The sequence below is a fragment of the Macaca fascicularis genome, chromosome 5 (assembly GCF_037993035.2).
Source record: "Macaca fascicularis isolate 582-1 chromosome 5, T2T-MFA8v1.1".
In the NCBI taxonomy this organism is placed as follows: domain Eukaryota; kingdom Metazoa; phylum Chordata; class Mammalia; order Primates; family Cercopithecidae; genus Macaca; species Macaca fascicularis.
In genome coordinates, this window is record NC_088379.1 from 116,089,129 (window position 1) to 116,106,166 (window position 17,038).

The following is a 17,038-nucleotide window of genomic DNA, read 5'->3' on the forward strand; positions in this document are numbered from 1 at the left end:
GAAATATCTGAAGCAATCTGTCTCAGAATTTTTTAAAAATTTGTTAACCTAAAAATTCCAGGAAAACTTTTGACAAGTATTTGATAGTCTTCTAGATGGAACCTCATTTTTGGAAATGTAATAGTTATAATTGCATAGCTGATTTTTTTTCCCCTAGGAATAGAGACATAGGGGTTGTCAGAAGAAGCAGCTTACATTTTGTTTGTGTGTTTCTTTCTAAGGAGCATAGCGGCCACCGATCATGAACCCACAGATGCCAGGAAATCCTTTCCTTGTTTTGATGAGCCCAACAAAAAGGCAACTTATACAATATCTATCACCCATCCCAAAGAATATGAAGCACTTTCAAATATGCCAGTGGCGGTAAGTATTTTTTAAATGTTTTGTTTATGCAGAGAGTCTATTGACAACATTAGGCCAATTACCTGATTTTCTGTGAAAGACAACCCATTGAATTCTAAAACTAAATGTGCACTAATAGTTTATTTAGCCGAGTGAAATACATTTTGGCAATCTTTTTCTTTGAGTCCTAGAAGTCTGTAAGATATCACAGTCCGGCAAGAAAGGCACACTGGTGTTTCTATGCAAGAGACAATGCCGCAGACACGTACATCTGCTTGGGCTCTGCTTAGCTGCCAGCATCCCTGAGTCGTGACAAATTGCAGTAATGGCAAGCTAATGGAGTTACAGACTTGAAAATATTTGAGGCCTACTCACTATTTAGTTTTCAGGTGAATATAAACCCAGTTTTTGTTTTTGTTAAAAAAAAAAAAGATAAAGCTACTATAAAAAAAATCATCACTTAAACACTGGGTTGTGGAAGCAAACCAGGGAACACTTTGCCCATAGACTCTTTTGGTGAATGGGAAGTGCTTGTTAAATGTCTGGAGAAAAAAAAACAGGCTATAAAAAAGGATGAGTTCATGTCCTTTGCAAGGACATGGATGAAACTGGAAACCATCATTCTCAGCAAACTAACGCAGGAACAGAAAACCAAACACCGCATGGTCTCACTCATAAGTGGGAGTTGAACAATAAGAACACATGGACACAGACACCAAGTCCTGTCAAGGGGTCGGGGGCTAGGGGAGTGATAGCACTGGGAGAAATACCTAATGTAGGTGATGGGTTGATGGATGCAGCAAACCACCATGGCACGTGTATACCTATGTAACAAACCTGCATGTTCTGCACATGTATCCCAGAACTTAAAGTATAATAAATAAATAAATAAATAAAATTAAAAAAAGAAAAAAGAGAAAAAATTTTTTAAAGGCTGATAATTTCTGCCTGTATAAATTATTCATTAACATAAAACACTTTTCTCTGTTATTGCATCTATCCCCATAATGGATAATGTTGTTACCTAGAGTTTCATTACCTCAAAGTTGAGGTTTACATACTTTATACATTTGACATGTAAAAGGGTCAGGCTCATCTTTAGGTATAATAATCAGAAGGGCACTGGCCCCAAATTATGTCTCCCATCTTTCTGATCCACTATTTTAAATATTATCTTAAAATTCATCTTTTTAAATGATAAAATATTCCTTGAGAAAGCAACAACAAAATGAAGCAAATAAACACTTAAGAGGATTAAAATGTACTCTTAGCAGCCATCTATGCCTCAGTGAGAATTAATTACCAATTTGTTTTCTTCTAAGGTTTGATTGGAGAAGAAAGAGGAAAGGATAACTTAAAGTATGACACACCAATCTAGATGAAGTTGTGGGGGAAAATGGCAAATTCACCAACTTCTGCTTAAGATCTTCCCTTATGGCCTTTTCACTGTGCAGAGTTACACTTTACCTTCTACTAGATCCAAATAGTAGTCCTGGAAGTAGGAGAATATCTGGGTTCTTAGGAGATCAAAACTATACTACTACGTTTTTATGGTAATGTAGCCTGGAGCCCCACCACGATTACACAAGGGCATGCACACACATGCTTGAAGTGTCAGCGGCACTCATTCTAGTCCAGCCTCCCTCACTTAATCTTTTTTAAACCATCCCAAATAGAGTGGCTGCAGGAGATGTGGAAATGTTTAATAATGGAAGCAGGAGTTGGGCAAGTATTCAAGTAACACTTCAATCCTGAAGTGTTAGGATTGGTGATCAACAGTGAGGACAGCAGAGCTGGCATGGGCACAACAAGCCAGATAGGTCAATAGTTGTGTCAAGCAATAGAATCCTTCGCTCTGTCCATGGAGACCGAGGCACTGACTTCGGTGACCATACCTTTGGTCTTTGAAGTAGACAACCAAAGATGGAAAAGAGAAGCCAATGTTCCACTACAGTGGGTACAGCAATTGCCCTCCTGCACAGTCGAATCAGCAAATACCTGAGCGCGAGCCTGTTTTTCATTAGGAGATTGCAGGACTCTCAAATATTATGGTCAGCATGGTGTGTTTAGTGTAGACAGATAAACTCCTATTCAACTGATGGTCCAGTCAATATTTTATTTCTCCCTGAAAAACCTAATACAGTGTGTAATTCAGTCAGTCTTTAACAGTTCTAAAAACGAAGTAAATTTTCCTATAGTCTTTTCCACATCACCACAAACAATTAGACCGCTAAGCTTTGACAAAGGACTTCTGACTAGAAAGCAAGGTTTGGGGTAATCGTCTGTTTGTCTTGTATATATATGATTGATATTTTGATAGCTAAAAGTTTATCTTTTTTTTTCAATAGAAAGAAGAGTCAGTGGATGATAAATGGAATCGAACAACTTTTGAGAAGTCTGTCCCTATGAGCACGTACTTGGTGTGCTTTGCTGTACATCAATTTCACTCTGTAAAGAGAATATCAAATAGTGGAAAACCTGTGAGTCTCATTATATTTTAAACATTTACCACCTATGCATTTGTAATTAATTTTCTACCTTTTTTGAGTAGTTTTTTTTTTTTTTTTTCAAATGACATGCCAGAAAAGCCCATTAGTCCCCAGGGTCTGTGAACTTGATAATACATAGAACAATATAGAAAAATGTAGGCTGAAAGGACACAGGTAAAAAATTAACCAACACAACTGACATAGGTATTTATGGCCTTAATTATTTCAAGGGAACATTTGCTATACGTCAAAAACTAGCTCCTAAGTATACCAGCACAAATATCTTAACATGTTTGGGTATGCCCAATGTAAAAAAAGGGTTCGGTATATGTGTATCTCTCTCAGATATAGACTAGAGAGAGAGGAGGAAACCTGAGGTAAAGGAATATCCTTCGAATGACGAGGCACTGAGAAGTTTATGGCTCCATTCCTATATGTAATCAAAATGGGTAGCAGCAAAGTATCCAAAAGCATTTTTTAAAAGTATGATAAAATATAAATAAGCTTTTTAAAAAAATATCAAGACAACTAGTTCAATAGTTTTCTTTTTTTTTTTTTGAGATGAACTCTCGCACTGTCATCCAGGCTGGAGTGCAGTGACATTAGTCAACATTAGTCTCAGCTGACTGCAACCTCCACCTCCCGGGTTCAAGCGATTCTCTTGCCTCAGCCTCCTGAGTAGCTGGGAGTACAGGCGCCTGCCACCACGCCTGGCTAATTTTTATATTTTTAGTAGAGACGGGGTTTCACCATATTGGTCAGCTTTGTCTCGAACTCCTGACCTCAGGTGATCCACCGGCCTTGGCCCCCTAAAGTGCTGAGATTACAGGCGTGAGCCACTGCGACCAGCCTAATCGTTTTCTTTTGAAGAACCACATATTTTTACCTAATTAATTTTTTTCATTTTGGAGGCCCCCATTTTGCTTATGTCCTGAACATATGTTTAGGTTGTCTATTAAGCCAGTTCTAGTTAATCCACCTCTGCGCCATATATTTTAAATATATAAAGCCTCACCATCTTTGCAATATAATTTTATAAGGAGGAAATCATCACCCCCATTTTAGAGATGACAAAAATTGAAGTTTAATGAATTTAGGTTATTTATTCAAGATGACCCAGCTGGCAGGTGGTAGAGACTTAAATTCCAAGCTCCTTCCAAATACTGTATCTTGCTTAGCCTTCTGAAGTGTGATATTCTGAAAATATCTTTACCTCTTCATCAGTCATTGGAGGAGAGAGGATGGGTTCCTCTATTTCCTGTGAAATTAACAAAGGGAAAATTTGCCTTTGCTTTGGTGTAGTAGGAGTTGATATTTAGATGTCCTCAACCTGGGTTGCCAGCATGCTGCCTATACTGTATCGAAATTGTAGCGAGTGGGGGATGTCCACAGACCTTTTCAAAGGGGCTGCATATCGTGAGGACTCATCCATGTTCTAACTTTCCCTTGCCATGTAGGTTGCTTTGATGCAAACTTCAGTCATGGTAAAGGGAACTACCAGTGGCTGACAGATAATATTAGGTATGAAAAGGAAATGGCTTCAGAAAGAGGAAGTTGTTTTTTCTAGATTGTGCTGAGTGCAGTCGATGGCATTCCTCTTGCTTAATATAGAGGTGAGAACATTAGTCAAGCTTGCTTTTTTCTTTCAGTCTAGCAAACATGCAATTTTCATCTGAAGCTGCTTTCTTCATCATTGACAATTCTATTGCATGGCTGTCTTTCATCATGTGCAGGTGTTTCCCACACTAAGTTTTAAAAATTATTATTACATTCTGGGCAAATTTCTCTATTTGAGGTAGAAATACCAAGAGGAAACAGAAAGGCTAAGCAATTGTACTAAAGATGACAGAGTCTCATAGGTAAGAACAATGCATTTAACCAATCAGCAGAGGACATAGTATTTGCAGTTATTTTCTAATAATGACAGTGAGCTTGAATTTCCAATATGACTCTATCACCAGGTCCTCTGACTAAGGACATTTACTTGTAATATTATACTAGCTAGGTAAATCATTAAAGCCTGTACCAGTTAGTTAGCTGGGTTCTTGGGATGGGTTTTATATAAAGGATTTGAAGTGACATAATGAAAAACTATAGTTTTGCAAAAGATCCCAAAACGTCCTGTAGGTGGTAATTATTTCTTAAATGGTTCTTCTATGAAAACTGAGAGCATAACATTTTGTCTTAAATAAGTGATGCGTTCCATCATTTGGGAGGGAAACAAACATAATATTGTTTTAATACATTACTTTCCAGTCATCTATTTTATAAAAGATCAACAGAAGCCAAACTCTCTTTTGAAACTTCTCAGAGGCTCTGAGCCAGAAAAGTTTCAAGAAAATGAGATGTGCCGCTTTCCCCTTCCTCCAACCCTTCCATAGAAGATAGGCAGCCAGAGTTTCCCCTCCTGAAAAAAACTGTGGGTCCGTTTCCTTTAAAAGTTGAACAGAACCTTATGGGAGAAATTTAAGGGATCTAGTGTGAATGCAAATGCTCCACAGTGAGTTCCTCCCATTTGGCATTTGGGAGCTTCGCCTCCTGGCTCCCTACCCACTCACTGTAAGTTGAAATCTAATAGTTGACACCCACCCAAGTACAAACTGCTCCTGGTATGATTTCCTACTCCAGAGAGTTACAGAAAAACCAACCTACTTAAATCTATTGAAATGTAACACCAGAGGAAACTCACACCAGCCTCAGAGTCCTACATTCTTAGAACTCAGCAGACAAGCTAAGAACAACCAGGTATATGAGGAAAACAAGTAACATAAAAGAAAAACATCTAAGACAAATAGAAACACAGTGGGAGAAAATAGTGATAACTGGAAAAACAAAAGAGAATTCCAAAAAGTCATAACAAAATTAAACATGCATACACACAACCTTTAATTAATATATTCAAAAATTCAAGAATATGATTGTCATAAAATAAAAACCAAAAAGTGATGAGAAAACAATCAGAACTAGTAGTCAGAGTTTTAGAACATGATTTCCAAAGCATGGCTTGGGTCTGATCCCCAGGAACCTGTTTCTGACCGATTCCTTCCAAAACTGGAGCTCAGTATGCTTATAGCTCCCGATCCTTATGTCTTGTTCCCATTTTTATATTTTATCACTAATTTCTGAGTATTAGGATTAGTGGGGTACATCAAAGCATCCCTTTACTGTACCACCTGGACCCAAAGTCATTTTATTACTTTTTTAGTAAAAAACAAAAATAAAAAATGAAGCCATGTAGCTGTTTTGTACACCATTATTAGGTGACTATTTTATCCACTCTTCTTCTGGTACATTAACCACCTGCTATTCATAATCAGATTATACTATGCAATCTAAGAATCTATAATGCCCTGATTAAACTCTCTTGGATATATTTGCCTCTCTGACAATAGTTCCTTTATATCAATAAACACAGAATCAATGCCTGCATTCTTAATTGTTTAGTTGAGGAGAGTATAGCCGACTTTAGAGTTGAACCATTCATTATGTTTAAAATATCCTTGTTGCTCTTGAGAAAAATTAAATTGGTTTTGAAGGTAGCTCAGAAGTCTTTTCTCTCTCATATTTTCCTTTTAAATTAATTGCATTGCATTTTGATTCAATTCTAAACAGAGTAACATGAAGAGTTACTAAGAATAGTTTAGCAACAATTGAGGCCAGCCACTGATGGAAGGATTTTTTACAACTCTGCAAGAAATCTACTCCTGAGGCCTTCTTCAGGTTTAGTTGATTGATTAGGGTTTTACAGTAAATGAAATCACTGAATTTTACCACAGAAAAATAAAAAAGTGGACACACCCTGAACTGTGCATAGTATGCAGAGATTATATGACTTTTTAGTTATGTGAACAAACTGTCTAGTTACTGTTTTTAAAGAAAACAAAACGTAATCCTATTGTTCCTGCAGGAGTCATCAGAGAGGAAACAGTATTCCCAATAAGCATGTCATGAACCTGAGAGTTCAGCACAAAGTTCCCCATTGGAATATATTGCAATTCATTTTCAAACCAAGAACAATGTACATTATAAATGTATTTTTGAGTTTTTAAAATTATAAGTTTAATTCATGTACATTATTGAAAATTGGGAAAACACAAAGTAGGAAAAAGAAATCACCCGTATTAGTATACATAAAATCATTTGAAGTTGTTAGGTTTGTGATGCCTTCTGAGGTAAAAGTCTACAGTAACTTTCCCAGAATGCTTTAGCTTTCCATGAGTCTTTAAGGAATCAAATTCAGGACGAGTTAAATGACAATGGTGGCCGGGCGCTGTGGCTCATGCCTGTAATCCCAGCACTTTGGGAGGCTGGGGTGCTCAGATTATTTGAGGTCAGGAGTTTGAGAGCAGCCTGGCCAAAATGGTGAAACCCTGTCTCTACTAAAAATACAAAAATCAGCCGAGCGTGATGGCACGTGCCTGTAATCCCAGCTACTCGGGAGGCTCAGGCAGGAGAATCGCTTGAACCCAGGAGGCAGAGGTTGCAGTGAACCGAGATGGCGTCACTGCACTCCAGCCTGGGTGACAGAGCAAAACTGGGTCTCAAAAACATAAATAAGTAAATAAATAAAATATAAATGGCGTGAGTGATTCTGTTGCTGAGAAACAAAAATCTCAGGAGGCCTTGAATTTCTTTGGGCACATTTGGCATCTGTATTTTACAAAGAAGTATGTGTGCAAAAACAAGAAATCTCCTTGTCAGAGATTATTTCAACTCTAGTCAAGTTTGCCTTGGCTTTCCTGAACAGAAGAGGAAGTTGGGAAGAATTATTCACTAAGAGAATGCTGGTGTAAGATATTATCCATTTAATTAGGCTTATACTATGACCATATTAATTCTAATATCTCAGTAGAAGGGATTATGTTGTACTTTCTTTCAAAAAGTCTTACCGGTTGATCGCTGAATAATTGCATCTGGGATTCTATCTGTGAATGGGGTCTTCATACTGTCTGTGTCTTCTTACTTGCTTCCATTGTTTGGCTGGATTAGAAAGATTGGCTGAGGGCAGAAAGTATGTATGTATATATGCCATGGATTTTTAAAAACAGCCTATCTTCATAATAGTTTTAGGTTTTGTGCCATAGACTTTGATTTATGTATTTCTCTTCATAGAAATAATCTTATTTTTTAAGTTTCATTGCTTTAATGCTCAGAGGTATATTTTTAAACTTCTTATTTTGAAATTTAGATTTACAGGGAGTTGCAAAGACATATCAGAATCTCCATGTAACCTTCCCTTAATGTTAATATCTTATATAACCATTTATCAAACATTCGTCAAATCTAAGAAATCAATATAATACAATACTATTAACTAAACAACAGTCTTTACTTGGATTTCACCAGTTTTTTCACTAATGTGCTTTTTCTGTTCCAAAATCCAATAGATGATACATCTACATTATACTTAGCAGTGTGTCTCCTTAATTCATTCTAATATATGACATTTCTCAGTTTTTTTTTTTTTTTATGATCCTGACACTTTTTAAGGGTACTGTTCAGATATTTCATAGAATGTTCCTGTTTGGGTTTGTGTGATGTTTCCTTAAGATTAGACTGAGGCTTTGGATTTTGGAGAATACCACAGAGGTGAAGGGTCCTTTTCATCACGTCCTATCAGGGGGTACATGACATCCTCGTGACTTATTCCTGGTGATGCTAACTTCCATCACTTGGTTGAGATGGTGTCTGCTGGGTTTCTCTGCTCTAGTTTACTAGTTTTCTTTTCCATCTTCTGTTTGTTAGAAGCAATCACTAAATGCAGTCCACACCCAAAGGGAAGAGAGTTAAGCTCCACTTCCTGGAGGGAGGAGTAACAAATAATTTATGGACATACATTATGACCATCACAGTGATTAATAAATATTTAGGGAGTGATAATGAAAGGCTGTGTAAATACCCTGTTTGTTCTTCAGTTTTTTTTACCACTTATTGTAGCATTCCGCAGTGGATGTCCACAACAACTGTTATTGTGGTGTTCTAAAGGTGATTTTTCTGTTTTCCTCAGAATTATTTTTGACATACGTTCATTTCATTATTTTAAAAAGTTATTTTGGCTGTGGCTTTGCTAAGTTTTCAGAATGAATTTGATTTCTAAAACATTTTAATTAGTGCTTTTTAAATTAATTTCTTTACTGGAAGGGTTATCTTTAAATTGAAGGTTATTAATCTTCCTTGAATGAATCTGTTTAATTTAGCAAGCCATGGAGGATTGCTAATGATTCTTATTTTTTATTTAAATTTACAAAAATATAAACAAAATAAAAATAATGTAAAATTTTATGGGGTAATTTAGATTTTTTTAATGTTCATTTTTTAATTTCTTAAAAACTATACTGCAGTAATAATCACTAAGCATCAGACAACTTAAATTTTAACTTAAATGGAAAGTAAGCGGCCAGTAAATGCTTTGTATAACCTAATGGCCATGCTGAGTGTCCTCTCAAACAGCACTTGATAGCAGCTGAGTTCCGAACTCAGAGTTCTGAACATGTTTTGAACCAGCATAGCCACAGCAAAAAAAAAAGTGTTTTTTCACCTAAACTTCAAACCAAGGTTTTGCATATACATACTAATTTATCTATGAGGAAGGAGCAAACTAAAATTTAGACAGAGTATATCACATTGATAAGGCAAAACTTAAAAAGAAAAAAACTGATGTATCACTATTCCTTTCTACTAAGTACCTTCCTCTGCTAACTTTCCACCTACTGCTGGAAGAATAATTTAAAAGAACATAAACTTTATAAAATTTAACACATTAATGGCATGTTCAGTAATACCAGCTATGCACCTTAAATATGCATTTATAGATTTAAAAACGATACAGATTTATTTTCTCTTTCTCATTCTGGCTACCTCAGTATTGATACTGAAACAGTTTCTTCAAACTGATTATTGCATAAGTCTTTATTGAGCATCTACTCTGTGCACAGGAGGATGCTAAACCCTGAAGGGAGTGAAATACGCTGATATCTGTACTTCAATTGAGATGTGCAACAGATATAGTCATCATTGCCCTGTGCCACCCAAGTGTGTTTTCAGGTCTTTCTTGGTGTTACTAGCCCTGAGAGCCAAGGATCTCAGCTTGTGTTTTAGGGATCCTTTAAGCACGCTCGTCATTTAAAATGATATGCCTCTTTGAAGCAGCTCAGATGACATCTCGCCAAAAAACCTCAAGAGATAAATAGTGCTACTTCTGTGGGATGAGCAGCAGTGAAAAGTCAGGCTGCTGTCAATAAGTAGAGTGATCATGTATTTTATCATCTATAAATATATATAACAAATAATAGAGGAGGGGTTATTAATTATGCTGGAACAAGAGGTATAAACAGGTAAGCAACAGATTTACATTCCAGGGACATTCCTGGGCAAACTTGAATGCATGGTCATCTCTATCAATAGAAAACACTCAATAGACAGGGACACTAAGGATGTGGATCCAGGGCACCGCGGGGCTGCAGCACTCCCAGGTGGAACCCTGCAGGGCCCTGCCTGGCTTCTGACCCAGGTGACGGTGCAAGTGGTAACGGGCAGTCTGTTTAAGCTGATTCTGTTCTGTTCACATGGTCTTTCCAAGTTCAGTGTCCTCATCTCAGTGCCCTTGCACTCTTTTAGGATCTGTTTCAGGTCTTGTCCCTTCAACTTTCCCTTACTTTCCTTGGCCCAGGTAAATTTTGTCTAGTTTTTTGAGACAGAGTAGCCTGGACATCTCTTTACTCTCTTTTCGATCTATTATTAGAGTGAAAAACCCTGTGGTTTGCTTTTTTCCTGGCCTTCTGTTTTTATTGCTAAAAGTCTTTTGGAACCAGGCCCTTGCAATCCAAAAAGTTTGGGCTTTTAAATTTGTTGCGTGGGCATCAAGAGCCTATTTTGAAAGTCAAAACCATAACATTTATTTTTTTCCCCTGCATTTTCATAATGTTCTTACTGGCAATGTGGACACCACAGTGTGAGTATCAATCACGTACAAGGAAGTACGCACACAGAAAATTACAGAGGTTAATAAGTCAGTGTATTATCTCCAATGATACTAATACTTTTGATGGGACACATAGAACTATTACATGTTAAACATTGCTTGTGTGTTATCTTATTTAATACTCGCAATAACCCTATGACATAAGTGCTGTTATTATCTGTATTTTACAGCTAGGGGAAGTCAGGATTCAGTCCTATAAGTAGAGAAAATAGGCAGCATGATATAGTGAAAACAGACTTTGTCCTGAACTCTAGCATCAGTCCTGTCTTAGACTTCATTTTTCTCATGTATACAATGAGGAAATTTATTTTCAAATCACCTTCGAACTCTAAAATTACAAATAGAGGTCTACAATCCTTATCCCAAACCCTCATGACCAGTTGTCTGTTGGAATTCAGAAGTTTTCAGATTTGTGAAAGGTAATGTAGTTTGAATACTATATGTTAATGATTAACTACAGTGGGATTTGGGGCAACGCTTTATAATCAGTGATACTTCTGCAGCAACTTTTTTAGTGAGAAACATAAAGATTTTCGAAAACCTCTTAACAGTTCAGGTCATATGATATTGCCAAATTAGTTTGCTTAAACATATAAAAAGCTTTTGATTTTTAGAACTCATTGGATTTATTAGTGTGGATTAGGGGTTGTGGGAACTGGACCAGTGAAAGGATTGGGGTAATTATCAGTGATACAACACAGTTTTTCTATTATTATTAATAATTCTGGATTCATAGAATTGATGTGTGGAGTAAAAGAAGTGTTGCATGGAAAGTGCTTACCACATTCCTTGAAAAAATTTAAGTTCTCAGTAATAAGACTAATAAGTAATCATAATACTCCTATCTCTGAGCTTTGTGCTTGGTTTTGGTTGCAGGGACGTAAATAATCGCTGAAGATAAAGATGGTGCACAGCCGCATTCAATTGTTCAAGGAAGGTTGATCTAGTGCATCTAGTCATGATTGTCAAGTAAAGTCAAGTCTGGCAAAGGGACACTTAAAGGGAGTAATGGTAATCAACCAGGAATCAATTCTCATGGACTTAAGTTCTATCTCTCAAATGGTTTGAGACACTTGAATGAAAGGGATAACACAACGAACTCTAACAGCCTACATTACAGTAGGCTCCAATAGGGAAAAGCAACAGCTATGTTAAGGCAGATATATCAAAACTCCCAAAAGAATATCAGCTGAATAAGGCTGTAGAAAGCCCAAACTTTTTCCACTGATACTAGCTCCATAGATTTAGTGCTTTGAAAGATGACTAATGGTATCCAACAGTGGTATACCAGGTAATTTAATTTGCCTAGGGAAGTTACTGTCTTCAAAAAGTAAATATATACATAAAAGTTAGGTTCTTGAAGCCTTACAAACTTCATATTTTTGTTTATACATAATGTTTACATATAAAGTGATAAAGTAGACATACAAACTTTATATTTAACCTTTAATAGGGTTCTTAAATTAAAAAAGAAATGTATGACTCTTTAAAAAAATAAAGAAGAAAGAAAATACATGTATGCATCCCTCCTCACTCCATGTTATTTCAATATGGGTAGTCATACACTTAAAAAGTCATCTCGGTAAAGCAGGCACATAAACTAGAAAAATGGCAATTATTAAATAATGATGACAGGTCACGGGTAATTGGCTGGACTTTATCATGGACAGAAGCGCTGAGGCTTAGCGGATGATAGCGGAGAGTCAGTCACCTCTGCCAAAGGCCAGAGAGAGGAGAAGGAGATGCAGATGGAGCGTACATTAAAGGTAGGGTGAGAGAGCAGGAAGTGTGGTGAGGATGAGTGAAGGCATCAGCATAGGGGAGGATGCTTTTTAAAATCACCAAATCCAAACATCACAGATGTTCTATTGTTACATGGATTACAGAAACCATGTTGGAGCTTTAAATGACAGAAAATGTTAGTGTGTTGGTAGAGTCCTTAATATAAAAATGTTTGTGATATATGGTAGTTAAGACACAGTTATGCTTTGGCTACTTATGTTACAAAATTAATGGACTGTAGCTATATATTCTCTGATTGTTTGGCTCTGTTGATCAAAGTAGCAGTCATAGAATAAAATCTATGATCTGATTTTTTTTATGGTAACTTTCTGTAAAATATTTCTTTTTTAAACTTTTATTTTAGGTTCGGGGTATATGTGCATGTTTGCTATATAATAAATTGCATGTAATAGGGGTTTGGTGTACAGATTATTTCACTTCTTAGGTAATAAGCATAGTGCCCGATAGGTAGTTTTTCCATTCTCACCCTCCTCCCTCTCTACTTTCAAGTAGGCCCTGATGTCTATTGCCTCCTTCTTTGTGTCCGTGAGTACTCAATGTTTAGGTCCCACTTACAAGTGAGAAGATGTGGTATTTGGTTCTCTGTTGCTATGCCAGTTCTCTTAGCTTTATCCATGCTGCTGCAAAGGACATGATCTCATTCTTTTTATGGCTGTGAAGTATTCCCTGGTATATATATACCACATTTTATTTATACGTCTACTGTTGATGAAAATAGGTTGATTCCATCCATGTCTTTGCTACTGTGAATAGTGCTGTGATGAACATATGGAGGCCTGTGTTTTTATGGCAGAACAATTTAATTTCTTTGGGTGTATATCCTGTAAGAAGATAGCTGGATCATTTGGTAATTCTGCTTTAGTTGTTTGAGAAATTGCCAAACTGCTTTCCACAATGTGTAAACTAATTTACATTCCCACCAACAGTGTATAAGTGTTCCCTTTTCTCTACAAGTTTGCCAGCATATTATTTTTTTGACCTTTTAATAATAGCCATTCCGACTGGGCGAGATAATATCTCATTGTGGTTTTGATTTGCAGTTCTCTAATGATTAGTGATGTTGAGCATTTTTTCATATGCTTGTGGGCCATATATGAAAAGTGTCTTTTGAAAAGTGTCTGTTCACATCCTTTGCCCGTTTTTTAATAGGGTTGTTTGTTTTTGCTTGCTGATTTGTTTAAGTTCTTTATAGATTCTGGATATTTTACCTTAGTTGGATGCATAGTTTGCAGATATTTTCTCTCATTCTGTAGGCTGTCTGTTTACTCTGTTGATAGTTATTTTTGCTGTGCAGAAGCTCTCTAGTTTAAGTCCATTTGCCTACTTATGGTTTTGTTGCAGTTTCTTTTGGCATCTTTGTCATGAAATCTTTGCCAGGTCCTATGTTTGGAATGGTATTTCCTAGGTTATCTTGCAGGGTTTTTATAGTTTTAGGTTTTACACTTAAGTCTTTAAACTGTCTTGAGTTGACTTGTGTTTATGGTGTAAGGAAGGGGTCCAGTTTCAGTCTTCTGCATATGGCTAGTCATTTATCCCAGCATCATTTATTGAATAGAGAGCCTTATCCCTATTGCTTCTTTTTGTCAACTTTGTTGAAGATCAGATGGTTGTAGGTGTGTGGCATTATTTCTAGGCTCTCTATTCTGTGTCCTTGGTCTACGTGTATATTTTTGTCTTAGTACCATGCTCTTTTGGTTACTGTAGGCTTGTAGTATAGTTTAAAGTCAGGTAACGTGATTCCTCCAGCTTTTCTTTTTTGCTTAAAATTACCTTGGCTATTATATTTTTGGTGCCATATAAATTTTAAAATAGTTTTTTCTAATTGTGTCAAAACTATCTCTGGTTGTTCAATAGGAACAGCATTGAATCTGTAAATTGCTTTGGGCAGTATGGCCATTTTAACAATATTGATTCTTCTTATTCATGATGTTTCTTTATTTTTGTCTGACTGAGTTAGTTTGGGGAGCCGGTTTTTGAGCTCTGAGATTATTTCTTCAGCTTGGCCTATTCTGCTGTTAATAATTGTGATTGCATTATGAAATTCTTGTAGTGTGTTTTTTAGCTCTGTCAGGTCACTTTGGTTCTTTCTTATAATGGTTATTTTGTCTTTCAGTTCCTGTATTGTTATACTGTAATCCTTAGATTCCTTGGATTGGGTTTCAACTTTCTCCTGAATCTCAATGATCTTTCTTCCTATCCATATTCTGAATTCTACTGCTATCATTTCAGTCATTTCAGCCTGGTTAAGAACCCTTGCTGTGGAACTAGTGTGGTTGTTTGGAGGAAAGAAGCCAGTCTGGCTTTCTGAGTTGCCAGAGATCCTGCACTAGTTCTTTCTCATCTGTGTGGGCTGACGTTCCCTCAACTGTGGTGGCAGATGTTCCCTCGACTGTGGTGTAATTTGAGTACAGTCAGTTGATTTCTTTCCTGGATGTTTTCAGAGGACCAAGTGTTTGTGCTGGGTCATTATTTGTGGCTGAATTCGTGTCCTTGGTTTCGCAGGGGTTTATGTTAGCAAAGTATTTTTGGTGCTGAAGTTTGGGCTGTGATCCAGTAGATGGTGCTTAAGCATAATGGCCAGTAGTTAGGCTCTTGCTCAGCCACATGGCTCCTCTGTATTTCCTCCTGATTGCAACTGTGCTCTCTCTCAGTGCTCTGAAACTGTGGGCTCCTCTCCCACTCAAGTGCTGGCTGCAGATTTCAGCTTGGCACTCCTGGGTTGCTCACCACAGCCTTGGAGCAAGTTCAGGCTTTATGCTCCTTCTGCAGCTTGGAGGCAGCAGGGGAAGGGACCTTAGCAGTCATTGTGGCAGAGGGCTTTTCACTGGTCTTTTGGAACTCCACCCCAGAGAAATGCAGAGCCACTACTAATTGGTGCAATCAGCCCAGGGTCAGGTGGTTGTATCATGTGCCCAAGTCAAGGGCCTGCCTGGTGATGAGCAGGGGTAACAGGGGGTTGTGGCTGGGACAAACTAGCTTCTTCTCCTTAAGAAGGGTGGCTGCAGCTTACTGGAAGTATGGTTAAAGCACTTGGTCTTTGATCCGTTCCTAGTCCAAGGGCAGCAAGGGCAGTACCATTGCAGCAGCCATGGCAGAGGGGCTTTCAGTTGCCTCTGGGAGATCCACCTTAGAGAAATGCAGAACTGCTGCTACTGGGAATGTTCAGCCAGGGGATGGGGCCGCTGCACTGCCGGCCTGAGCTGAGGTCCCTGCTTGGTGAAGAGCTGACCCTGATTATGAAGGGTCATAGATCACAGATGGTCTGCAGACTGACCAGGCCGCAAAGACAGAGCATATTTCTATGGACTTGAGTTTCTCAGAAACAAAAGAGGAAGGGACTGCTTTTATTTTGATTGAATTTACATTAACCATCAATCTTCTTTAAACACATTGCCTTCCACTGTCACCAACAGAAATACAGAGAAAGAAAAATAAATTACATTGTCTCAGAAGCATACTGCTTAAAGGGAGTTCATTTACTGACGGGAAATGAGAAAATATTAGCAGAGAGAACACATTGAGTCTTTCTCCTTCTCATTGCTCCACCTACGGTGGGAGACCTCACCATGATCTTTCATCTTCTTTCACAATTCTCTTTCACTCCCCAAATATTATGTGCAGCACCAAAGCACTGAGTGTGTAGACAACAGTGGAGCGGGTCAAGAGGACTGCCCTTCTGGAAGTTTTTAATGGTAGAGAACAGACGTGATAGAAAATCTGAGAGTTTTGACACACCAGTTAGTTCACAGAGGAAAATTCTGAGACTCTTGGTTTATGACATGGCAATCCTGTATGAACGTGGTGACCTTTATTTTAGATGGTCAATTCCCTTTACTCTGTTCAATGGCCAAAAACCGGAGCCTTAGTTTCATTCAACTTCTTGGAAATTGCCTGTCATTGTTCACAAAGAGGACAGGAGGGTAATCCAAACAGTTTCACTTTTTGATTGCTTAACAACTATTAGAGAAAATGTATCATCGCTTCTGTAAGAAAAAAAAAAAACTTCTAAGAATATTGAGACGATTGAGTGAGTTGTGCCATCTTCGGAGGTGAAGATGAACACATCTTTATTTATGCAAATAAAGCAAGAATGCCAATTACCCAATGGATGTGAGAATAGTGAGCCAGCAATGGTAATTTAAGGGATGTTCTTTCAGAACGTGTTCTTTACATTAGTGAATCATTCCAGTGTTCTTTGCTTCTAGGAAAAGGTGGTTCAAGATGTGTGCTTAAATGAATACCAAAACTAGCAATGCATTGGGAATAATAAAGAGAGTAGGCAGTATTTTTTTTTCTTGTTTAAATCCTGAGTCAGCTGTTCTAATTAGGTAAATGATCTTGAACTTACCAAATGATTACATCTTTTGCTTTCTTTGAGGGTTTTGAATCAGGTTGTAGGCTTAGCAGGTATATTTTATTTGAA

At 37.4% G+C, this 17,038-nt stretch overlaps 1 protein-coding gene across 3 annotated transcripts in view; it reads left to right on the top strand.

Annotated features, from left to right (window-relative positions):
- ENPEP (glutamyl aminopeptidase) overlaps positions 1-17,038 on the top strand; it is an 82,558-nt gene that overhangs the window by 12,192 nt on the left and 53,328 nt on the right. For all 3 annotated transcript variants that reach the window (XR_012435338.1, XM_005555690.4, XM_074040972.1), the window contains exons 2-3: positions 222-363; positions 2,691-2,822. Coding sequence is in view for 1 of the 3 variants with exons in the window: in XM_005555690.4 (XP_005555747.2) it covers positions 222-363; positions 2,691-2,822 (274 nt within the window). In the remaining 2 variants the exon portion in view is untranslated. The remainder of the gene's footprint in view (positions 1-221; positions 364-2,690; positions 2,823-17,038) is intronic.